The sequence below is a fragment of the Callithrix jacchus genome, chromosome 13 (genome assembly GCF_049354715.1).
Source record: "Callithrix jacchus isolate 240 chromosome 13, calJac240_pri, whole genome shotgun sequence".
Lineage (NCBI taxonomy): Eukaryota > Metazoa > Chordata > Mammalia > Primates > Cebidae > Callithrix > Callithrix jacchus.
The window spans coordinates 55,386,124-55,398,266 of NC_133514.1; the positions used below are offsets into that span (position 1 = coordinate 55,386,124).

Below are 12,143 nucleotides of genomic sequence, written 5' to 3' on the forward strand. Positions count from 1 at the left end.
TGGGAGGCTGATTGGGGTAGATCACATAAGGTCAGGAGTTCGAGACCAGCTGGCAAACATGGTGAAACTCAGTCTCTACTAAAAATACAAAAATTAGCTGGGCATGGTGGCACATGCCTGTAATCCCAGCTACTTGGAAGGCTGAGGCAGGAGAATCACTTGAGCCTGGGAGGTAGAGGTTGCAGTAGGCCGAGATCACGCCACTGCACTCCAGCCTGGGTAACAGAGCAAGACTCCATATCAAAAAAAAAAAAAAAAATTCCAGAGTGGGACGTTTATGAAAACTCAGAAGATCTGCCAAAACTGGACCTATATACCTACATGGAGCTGAGCAGTCGTGACCCCTCTCATGCCCAGCCACTTAGTGACTAGTGTCACCTGTCTCTCAGCCCTGAAGTCATGTGAGTGTTGACAAAAAAAGCCAAACTCTGTAAAATATTCAGAGAGATTTATTCTGAATCAAATGTGAGTACCATGACCTGTGACATAGCCTTTGGAGGTCCTGAGAACACGTGCCCGAGGTAGTTAGATTATAGCTTGATTTTACACATTTTACGGAGACAAAGGGTATCAATCAATATATGTGAGGTACACATTTTGCCCAGTGTTGGGTAGGGGAAGCAGTGTTTTGAGGTCAAAGATGGATTCAAAGATTTCCTGATTCGCAATTGGTTAAAGCAGTTAAGCTTTACCTAAAGTTTAAGTCAGCAGGAAAAAAAAATGCTTGGCTTTAAGATAAGGGAGGTTATGAAAGCCAAGGGTCTTGTTATGTAGATTCGATGAGGCCTCCCAGTAGCAGGCTTCAAAAAAATAAATGCTAAATGCCTCTTATAAGACCTTAAAAGGTACCCAATTATCAGTTAATATCTTCAGGATGGGAAGGACTGCAGGGGGAAAGATCTAGTTATATTAATAGAGATTCTGTATAGATGAAAAGAGCCATTTTAAAATATGGCAAAGAGACATATTTTATGGTAAAATATTTCTACTTCCTTCTTTATCTGCCATGTGATATATACTAGAGTCAGGCTGGAATTTGGTGTCTTATTGTTGCAAAGAGTATGTTCTATCAGTCTTAAGATCTCTGTTTTAATGTTTGTTTACTTTTGAGATGGAGTCTTCCTCGGTTGCCCAGGATGGAATGCAGTGGCACAATCTCCTCTCACTGCAACTTCCGCCTTCCAGGTTCAAGAGATTCTCCTGCCTCAGCCTCCCAAGTAGCTGGGATTATAGGCAGCACCCGCTACCATGCTCAGCTTATTTTTGTATTTTCTTTATAGATGGTTTCACCATGTTGGCCAGGCTGGTCTCAAACTCCTGACCTGAAGTGATCTGCCCGCCTCAGCCTCTCAAAGTGTCAAGATTACATACATGAGCCACCATGCCCAGCCAGATCTCTGTTTTAATGTTAATGCTGTATCTAAACTCCAAAAGAGGGAAGGTACAATGATGTATGCCTGATTCCCATTTCCTTTCATTATCTGAAATAGTTTTTCAGGTTTCTTTGGAATGCTCTTGGCCACAGGGGTATCTATTCAGTTGGCTGGGGGGCTTAGAATTTAATTTTTGGTTAACATGGGTGTGTGACCCCTCCATGGAGTTTCATGTGTCTGTACTATAAAGTGGCACTGAAGCTAAAAGAGGGGCTCAAGCTGCAGCAAAAATAAATACACAGAGGAAGACAGGTAATTTTTTTGTCCTAACAAATTTGAAAGTTTCATTCTTTGGAGAATTCATTTTTTCTCTATGATGCCAATGAGGCTACCATGGACTCATCTGAATTTAACTTAGCAATGTCACAATATCCCCTAGAGCATTAAGGCTAGTACAACTTTTTCAAGGAGTAGTAAAATTTCATGCCATTTGCTCCCCTCTTTGAATTAACATATGTAATAGACCTGTAGTCAGTTTCACATCTTCCAAAACTATAACTGATAAATTTTAAATATCAACCCTACTAGAATCCAAATTTGCCTTCCCTTTCCCCAAAATGTTTATCTGTTCAAAGCATTACATGATAGCAATTCTTTGGTTTAGTACTCACAACACTAGTAGGGACTTAATTTTAACATTAAACTCTTAAATAGACATGAAATCATAATATAAACAGATCCCAGATGTATTAGATAAGCAAAAATCGAATTTAAAAGCTGAAATGACATAGATTACAGGTGCCTACCTGGCATTTGCACTGCGCCCTCATTTGCTTTTGACCAAAATAATATACCATCACGTTCTTTCTTTTCCTATAGATCCTCCTCCACATTCCACTGCCCCTGACACATACACATTTCGGGTGCTTGATCTCTGTCCTTTGTGGTACTTGACATGAAAATTACTCATTTGTCCTCTGGGCCTATTGGCCTAGTGGGCTCAGAAATGGCTTCAGGATATTTAATGCAAAGCTGAGGTGCTCCAGCTTTACTTTTGGATGTAGGTTTGGAACATATTCAGAGTTCTGACCCCTTCGTAAGTGTGAAATGTTTAGTGTGAAGAGCTTTCATCTCTATAGCAGGTAAGGGTATTGACAGAGGTAGGAGACAGCCAAATCCCCTAGGATTAGGGACAGGTACCCAGAGAATCTCCAATCTGCCCCACAAGTGTTTACACCAGGTGTTTTGTGTAGATAAGGAAACCTGTATAGGGGGCTTGCCTGGGCATGCCCACAGTAGACTAAAGGCCCATTTGCATTGAGGGAATGGGGTGGAGCCAGCAGGAATTTGTGCCTTATGCAAAGGAAGAGCCTGGCCTTTTCAACTCTTGCACGGTGGCCCTGGCATTCGATTTGTGAGGTGGAAATCTGCTTACAGGAACCCTCTCTTTGCTGAAAGCATTCCTTTTGCTTAATAAATTCTGCCCTTTGATTCCTCAAGGATCTAAAACCAGAAATACCATTTGACACAGCAATCCCATTACTGGGTATGTACCCAAAGGATTATAAATTGTTCTATTGTAAAGACACATGCACATGTATGTTTACTGCAGCACTATTTACAATAGCAAACACTTGGAACCAGCCCAAATGCCTATCAATGATAGACTGGATAAAGAAAATGTGGCACATATGCACCATGGTATACTATGCAGCCATAAAAAACAATGAGATCTTGTCTTTTGCAGGTATATGGATGAAGCTGGAAGCCATCATTCTCAGCAAACTAACACAGAAACAGAAAATCAAACACCACATGTTCTCACTCATAAGTGGGAGTTGAGCAATGAGAACACATGGACACCAGAGAGGGGAACAACACACACCAGGGCTTGTTGCGGGGGTGGGGGACAAAAGAAAAGAGAGCATTAGGACAAATACCTAATGTATGCAGGGCTTAAAACCTAGGTGACGGGTTGATAGGTGCAGCAAACCATCATGGTACATGTTCAGCCATGTAATAAACCTGCACATTTGCACATTTATCCCAGAACTTAAAATTAAAAATAAGTTAAATAAATATATAAATTCCATTCTCCTCACCGTTCAATGTCTCTTTGTGCCTAATTTTTCCTAGTCATGAGACAAAAACCTAGATTTAGCTGAACTAAGGAACAAAAATCCTGCATCAGTATTTCTAGCCTATTATTGCAGTACAATGATTCCTAAACATGTGACGTTTGCTGCATAGGGAGCCCTGGAGAAGCCTGCTAGGAAAGAACTCCCAGGTAAACCTAGGGATTCTTATAATGTGGTTCAGTTATGGGACTCGAGAGTCCATATTGTGAGGTCAGGTGGAGTGGCTTGCACCTGAAATCTCAGCACTTTTGGAGGCCAAGGTGGTAACACCACTTGAGACCAGGAGTTTGAGACCAGCCTGGGCAATAGTGAGACTCTATCCCTACAAAAATTTCAAAATTTAGCCAGGCATAGGGGTACACACCTGTAATTCCAGCTACTCATGAGACTGAGGTGGGAGGATCACTTGAGACCAGAAAGCAGAGGCTTCAGTGAGCTATGATCATGTCACTGCACTCCAGCCTGGGCAACAGAGCAAGACCCTGTCTCCAAAACACAATTCATATTTTTAAAATAAAAAATCAAAGATTCTAGTATATTAAGAGCAAATAGAATAACACAATCCTAATTTTAGCTGGACTCCTGGCTGCCCAGAATACAGACTGAATATTCCAATCTTCCTTGAAGCAATAAGTATTCTCATAACTAAGCTCTAAACAATAAATATGAAATGAAAGTGGACGTATCATGTGGCTGCATAAGACACCACCTTAGAAGCTAGCTTATACTGGCCCTTCTCCTTGCCCTACTGTTCATCACTCACATCTTCAGGCTAGCTAAAACCAGGATGTGATGGCAACCTTCAGTTGCCACATTAGGAAGATAGGGCAAAGAAGAAATCTGTGTATTCCTTTTCCTTAAAAGAAAAATAAATTCTACTTTTTTTATATCATTCTTATCTTCTGTTTTCCATCTTGGGTTGGACCAAATCCTTCAACAAAAGACATAAGTTTTTATACTAATCATTTCTATCAAGATGTTAGAAAAAAATTTTTATTGAATTTTCTTGCTCTCCAAAAAGAACATTTTTTTTCCTGCTTCTGCAGATTTTCAAATTAACCAAGATGGCAAGACATAACAACTTGATCAGCAAAGTTCATGAATAAATTTTTTATCAGTTCTCTAATGTTAAATAGGTTAGAGAAAAGCAAGAACAGAGAGTGATCTCCTTTCCCTTACTTTTCCCATCTATTTCCTCTTATAACTTGAAACTGATATTATCAAGTTTTAAGGATCTGTTATATTATTTTGTGCCATGGTTATCCTTCCCCTCTCCCTTAATCCTAAAAGATACTGATAAGACATGAGTTTCAGAGAATCCACATAGACTCTGTGTGTAAAGATACATGGTAGGATCAAAGAAAAGCTATTCTGGGAGTCAGAAATCCTGCCTGTTTATCCCAGCACTACTGCAGATAACGTACATGGCCTTATTATAACAGTCATGAACCTCTCAGAGTCCAGTTTCCTTAGCTGTAAATTAAAGGATTAAATTATATCTTCAGGTGTCCTTCTAACTCTACTATTTTATGATCCTAAAACAATACCTCTTAAAATGTCTGAAAGTACTCCAAATTAATACCTGCCAACCACCCAAGCTTATTTCAATTGAGAACATCTAGATTCAAGGATAAAACACTATTTTATACCACTGCATCCCAAGAATACATTTCCATTGCTATAGTACTAAACTGATATTCATTGTTACCATTAAGAACAAAACTTGGACGAAATTTAGGACCATAGTCTCTAAAAGGAATTTACTGGATATTGAATGTTTTAGAACAAGTTTCAAAATTTTAAATTGATTAACAGAAAGCAACAACTTGATGAAGAAGTGTTGCTCTCTTTTAGTGTGTAAATCCTGTAAGATAAAATTTGGTCAATACAATCTAATTTACTCCGGAGTACAGTTAAACAGATTTGATGGATGGCAGGTTATCTTGATCTTTTCCATTAGTTAAATTATGATAGATGAGGGATATTCACTGCTGAATTTCCAGACAGAGTCTGTGTTTGAACTCCCTGTCTTTATCAAGAGCGTCCAATCAACAATTGTTCTAAATCCATCTCCATCAGATCAATGTGACAGTCTGCAATTATGATAAAGGGGAAGACCAGAAACCTTACAGAATAAGTCCCTCGGTATTGTGTGTGATGTGAAGAGCAATCAACATGTCAGGGAAACAAAACTGTCTCAACAAATCTGCATTATTTTGGACTTCGAAGTAAGCTTTTTAATCACCCCTCTCCTCAGTCAAGGAAAAATGTTTCCGGATCCATAATTACTTGCCTTTAGGGAAAGAATTTATTATGAGGCTGAAGTATAGAAATCTCATACTTCATGTTTCTGAGCAATACAATCACAGATAAATAACTTTTAATTGCCTGCTCTAAATTTGAATGAAGAGTGATATAGACCAGCTAAACTGTAGATAATCCAAGAATAATCATTTGGCCTTCAGGTTACCTAAATACAGGTGTTTGTTGAGTGCAGAGTGCATTCCTTGCATTTATGTTTCTAATTATGTGTGGTTTAAGGTAATACGGACACTTCTTTCCTGCCTCATGAAAACACTAATTCATAACTTGAGAAGGAATCATACAAACTCTAAAAGTACAGGAAGACATCCTTAGGGGTAACATAGAAATGATTGGCCATTAAATACTCAAATAGCATCAGACAATAATTTATGCAACAAATTTCTAAATAAATAGGTATTCAGTACCTGGCAGAGAAAAAGTGAACATGACATAGTTCATTTGCAGCATCAATCATCTTGTGGTGACATCCTCTCAAGAATCTAGAATTAAAGATTTTTTAATGTTGTCATGCATTTTAGTATGTTTAGAAGCCACTTTCACTTGTAAGGGCCCATTTTGGCCCTTAGAAAACTGGTTTTATTACGTAAGTGCCAAATGTTAATAATAACAGAACCCAAGGACAGTGTTAAAGTGAGGCTCCAGGCATAACAGATTTAGAGCCAAAGCAGAATTTTTTCCACAAATATTTGATACTTGAAAGGTATTTCATATAAGCCTAAAAGTTACATATACAGTATATTTTCAATCATGAATGCACTAGAGACAACTTCAGCAGCACAGAATGTCCAAAAAGCTTTACTTCATTATTTTAACAGTAGGATAAAAATGAGATTAATATTTAAATTTATGTTAGCTTTAGATGGTTCTATATGACTAGTTTTTTTAATCCTTCAAGTTAGAAGTATCCTAAAAAATAGAAGCAACTGAGGATAATAACTGAAGTAATAAATTCAACTGTGTGCTTTGAAATGATAAGGACAAAACACCTACCAGTGGCTCCAGAACTGACAATATGGCAAGTAAAGCTAAGAGTCCCAAAGCCATTTTTAATTGCACTACTTAAATGAATGTTACCATTTCCTTTTAAAATCAACTCTACCTTGACTATATTCTTCTAAGTCTATTGTAATGGGTTTTTTTTTTCAGCTTTACTACAAAATAAATGCTATTTTAGATACAATGGAAGTTCTGTCTGTAGCAGAAAATTAAAAGAACCAGAAAGAGATAATATTCCACTCAAGAACCAGCCTAAGGCAAGATTGTATAATATATCTTGAGAAGATCATCTATTTCACTACCCAGAGAGGGTTCTGCAAGCCCTGATTCAGGGTCACACAGCATCCTGCCAAATCCCTGGGAAAAATGAAGTTAAGCCATAAGTAAGGACCATTTCTTTACTACTTAGATGTACAACAAAGGCCAAGGCATTCCATTCAGGAACACCTCATATAAAAAGCAGGAGGGAGCCAGTGTGGTGGCTCACATCTATAATCCCAGCATTTTGAGAGTCCAAGGCAGGAGGATCATTTGAGCCCATGAGTTTGAGACCAACCTGGGTAACAAAGCTAGATCCTGTCTCTACAAAAAATTTAAAAATTAGCCCAGTCTGGTGGTGCACAACTGTGGTCCCAGCTATTCAGGAGGCTGAGTCAAGAAGATTGTTTGAGCCCAGAAAGCAAGACTGTAGTGGGCCTGCACTCCATCCAGCCTGGACAGCAGAGAGAAATTGCATCTAAAAAATAAAAAAAAGATTGGAGGAAAATTAATTTTCAAAAAAAACTAATAGCTAGATTCTTGTTGATCCTTCATTTGAATTATAAAACTACATTTAAATTGAAGTAGAGTTTACAAATAGTCTACAACACAGATCAATTACTTCTGTTCCTATCAATTACAGTGGAGAAATGCTGCTGATAGAGGCAGGGGCAGACAAATGCCTAGGTGGATAGGGAAGGGTTCCCAGTGAAACCTCACCTTCAAGCCTAAGACAGCCTGAAGGCTGGAACAGACTGCTGGTCCCAGATGAAACCCATGACCCAGAAGGAGCCTGTCTGCCCCTGTTGCCTGCCCTTTCCTAACTGATTCTTTCTGAATAATGCTTTTTAATCAATGGAATGTTGCCTTTCGGATACTACCTATGGCTTGCCTGGGCATGCCCACATGTGCACTGAAGGAATGAGCCACCAGGAATTCATTCCTTATGCAGGGGAGGAGCCTGGCCTATTCATCTCGTGATGGTGGCCCCAATATTCAGTTTGTGAGGTAGAAGCCTTCTTGCAGGACCCCTCTCTTTGCTGAGAGCTTTCATTCCAGTTAATAAAGTCTGCCCTCCTCACCCTTCAATGTGTCTGTGTGCCTAATTCTTCCTGATCGGGGATGGAGGCAGCAAACCACACTGCCATGTATGTATGTACCTATGCAACAATCCTGCATGTTCTTCACATGTACCCCAGAACCTAAAGTGCAATAAAATATATATATATATATTTTTTTTTTTTTTAAAAAGAAAGAAACCCAGATTTTGCTGAACTAAGGAGGCAAAATCCTGCATCACTCCTAGTTTGGATTTTAAATCATTATACAAAACCAGAATTAAATATACTGAAATACTATAAGTAGGAATCAGAAGTCACATTCTTAAATAACAAATATCTGAATGTTACTGATAACTTCCCATTACAGCACAAAATAAGTAAAACTTGAAGAACTTGGGGGGAGCCTTCAAAGAATAGGACTGAGACCACAGACAGGATGATTTGGGTCCTAATCCCAGATTTGTAATTTATACTTACTGATTCCGTGACCTTGAGCAAATTACCTTAAACTGTGATGCCCTTGATTTTAGTGCCTGAAATAGAAACTATTATAATACTACCATTCTATTTCAGGGATTACATGAGATAACATTTGTAAAGCACCTGGCCTAGTGCCTGGCACACAGGAGATGATCCCAAGTAATAGATGTTTTTCAAACACTTAACATAATTCTTTGGGATTAAATTTCTCACATTTGGACTTGCTGCAAGATTGCAAATGTTTAACACAGCACACAGGAAAACCTATTTATCAATTTTCAAGTTATTCCAGAAATAAAAGCCAAACACATATTCACTTTCCCACATCCAAAGTTGGGAGAAAAGATAATTTGGCTGTTTATTACAACTCTTATGTCTGCAAAACAGCTTTCCAACATAAATCCAAATTTGACATGCCATTGCCTTGCCACAAAAAAATCAGTTTCTTGGATGTCTCTCAAAAGATTTTACTAAATACAGCTGTGAAACTTAACGACAAAGAGAAGTGGGAATGCACAACTAAGCAAATTTATCTGAGTATATAGGTTAATATAAAGACAACATATTTTCCTTATAAGCCAAAATAATTTAATGAAGAAAAAAAAGCAGCCTTTCAAGTTAAAGGCATCTGCTTGATAAAAAATAAACTGAAAATATAATGCATGTGAATACAAAAAAAAACTGGCCTTTTCTCATAAGGATTTTTGCAGATAACAAAAATAGATGTGAAAGAAGCTGGTCTCATGTGTGACTCAGTCGTGGTCCCTCTATTCAAGAGCCCCTTCTTACAGTATCCCTGAGTATTAGTCACTAAGCCTCTACTTAAATACTGTTGGTGACAGGGAAGACATCAACTTTTCAAATCACGCATTCCGTTGTTTCACAGCTCTAATTGATTGGAAGTACTTCATTAAAAATAATCCACCAAGAAACTTCAAAGAACAACAGATCAACAGAAGTTTGTCTTACCACTGAATTATATAAAAATGAGTTAACTAAAAAGCCCAGGTCTTTTTATATGAACTGCTGACAAGGCTGATAACCTATATTTCTCACTTAAGCTCTTTCTTTGACTTTTATCTGTTATTCCATGGAATATAACAACAGTTCATTTATTTGCAAAATAATAACAACAGTTGCACTAAAAAGTCATGAAATCTTAAGTTGAATAAACAGAAAAGCAGTATCAAATTCAAAGGAGTTGATACCCTCGTGTACCCAAATAGGGAAGTCACATTAGAGTCCAATTTGGAACACCATTCTGTAATAAGGCACAACAGTGTTATCAACAGACTTCCAAAGAATAGTCATTCCCACTCTTTTTTTTTTTTTTCTGAGACGAAGTTTTGCTCTTGTTACCCAGGCTGGAGTGCAATGGCCGGATCTTGGCGCACCACAACCTCCGCCTCCTGGGTTCAGGCAATTCTCCTGCCTCAGCCTCCTAAGTAGCTGGGATTACAGGCACGCGCCACTATGCCCAGCTAATTTTTTGTATTTTTAGTAGAGACAGGGTTTCACCATGTTGACCAGGATGGTCTCGATCTCTTGACCTTGTGATCCACCAGCCTCGGCCTCCCAAAGTGCTGGTATTATAGGCCTGAGCCACCGCACCCGCCCTGGTCATTCCCATTCTTGAGGGATTGACAGATGGCAAAATATGAGGCCCCATTGAGGAACTAAGCATATTTAGTTTGGTTAGCAGTTGAGAAAGAGGTAAAGATATATCATTTATTTACTCATAAACCTCTACTGAAGACCTTCTGGGTATCAGAAGTGTGCAAGTAAAAGATTAGTATTCCTTCTCTAATAGTTTAAAAAATTAAACATAAAATGATATTATCAACAACCTACAGGATAGGAGAAAATATCTGTAAATCCTATATCTGATAAGAGACTTTTAACTAGAATCTATAAAGAAATCTTAAAACTCAATAAGAAAGAAATAATCCAATTAAAAATGAGCAAAGGATCTGAAAAGATCTCAAAAAAGTTTTTGAAAGAAAATATACAAATGGCTAACATGCACATACAAAAATGCTCATCATTAGTTGTTAGAGAAATGTAACTCAAATCCACAAGTACCACTGAAGCAGGATATTTCCCTGACCCCTTCACCGGCGGGGACTGGAGTCTGTGGGCGGGAACTGGAGTCTGTGGGCGGGGACCGGCATTCATGGATGCTAGCACCGGCAAATTCCACTCAATGACTGCTCCAACCCTCACAGGACAGGGAGCCCATGTGAGCAGTTGCAGGAGCTAGGGTAAGCGCTTCTGGGCACTGGTAAGAGCGAACTCTATATCGGCCCCATAGCAGCATCTAGGGGAGAATGCCCGTGACCCCTGAAGCCCCAGAGTAGGGGTAACAGTGTCCTTTCAGCTTTGCTGATGATGGCTTAAGTATTCAGTGGAGGGTCAGTGTGACAACCTTTTGTCCTCACTCTTGTAGCACACAAGTTCTTCTATGGCATCCAGGAGGAATGAGGTCACACGAACGAATGGAAGGTGGTAAATGCAAGGGATTTTATTCCCTGGTGAAAGTGGCTCTCAGTGGGAAGGGAGATGAAAACAGGACAGCACAGGAAGGTAATCTTCCCCTGGAGTCTGGCCGTCCTGGCCAGAATCCTCTCCAAAGCAACACCCTCAAACTATCCCTCAAGTTAAGCTAGTTCTCTCCAACATCCAACCATAGTTTTGGACGTCCAGCTGCTTCTCCTCTGTCTGCTGGCAGAGCTCTAGGGTTTTTACAGGCACAGAATGGGAGGTAGGGCAGGGCCATCCGTGGTTTTGGAAAAGGCAACATCAGAGCTAAAATGAGAATGTAAGTTCTCACTTAGGGCTGCAGTTCCAGGCTCTTTGGCTTGAGGATAGGGACCTCACCAGGGACCCACCCTTTTCTGCCTAGAATTTCCCTGCCTCCTTTCCCTGTCACCACCTCATACCCACTGGGGTGGCTAGAAAAAAAAATATATGGACAATAAAAAGCACTGGCAAAAATATGGAGAACTGGGAATGCTCATCTATTAAGTCAGTGAAATATATTGTGTGTGGATTATATCTCAAAAAAGTTGCCTTACAAAAGGATCCCCGCAAAATGATACTCGGTACCACTTCATTAGGGAGACCTAAACATCAATTCTTAGAAGAATGAGGGAATGAGATTTAGGGACAGGATAAATATGACAGTCCATCAAATAGATGTCCATCATTTAGATGTGGCAAATAACCAGAAATTGTTGCTGCCAGTTCAGGAGGAAATTGAATAAGTTTCTGAACTAGCTGCCATAGATGAAATGCCTACTGTTGAGTTAAACCATTGGTATCTATTGAGTCCTAGGGTGAAATAACAACTAGAAAATACTACCCGTCTATGTAACTGATATGTTTATAAAGACAAAGAGCCTGAACATTTTGATCCAACACTTATTTTTCAATAAAGGAGACAACACTACTATAGAAAGTAAAAAGTTCCTCTTCCAAGTTTCCCTTCTTATTAAATAGTAATAATAAATGTT

General features: G+C 39.0%; 1 protein-coding gene across 16 annotated transcripts in view; it reads right to left on the bottom strand.

Annotated features, from left to right (window-relative positions):
* PTPRM (protein tyrosine phosphatase receptor type M) overlaps positions 1-12,143 on the bottom strand; it is an 866,690-nt gene that overhangs the window by 691,803 nt on the left and 162,744 nt on the right. The window contains exon 1 of one of the 16 annotated variants that reach the window (XM_078347759.1): positions 6,241-6,316. The exons of 13 other annotated variants lie outside the window; for them this stretch is intronic. In XM_078347759.1, coding sequence (XP_078203885.1) covers positions 6,241-6,283 — 43 coding nt within the window. In that variant the 5' untranslated portion in view covers positions 6,284-6,316. Of the gene's footprint in view, positions 1-6,240; positions 6,317-12,143 lie in introns of those variants that run through there. 2 more of the 16 variants (XM_078347755.1, XM_054243970.2) reach the window with 2 other exon arrangements.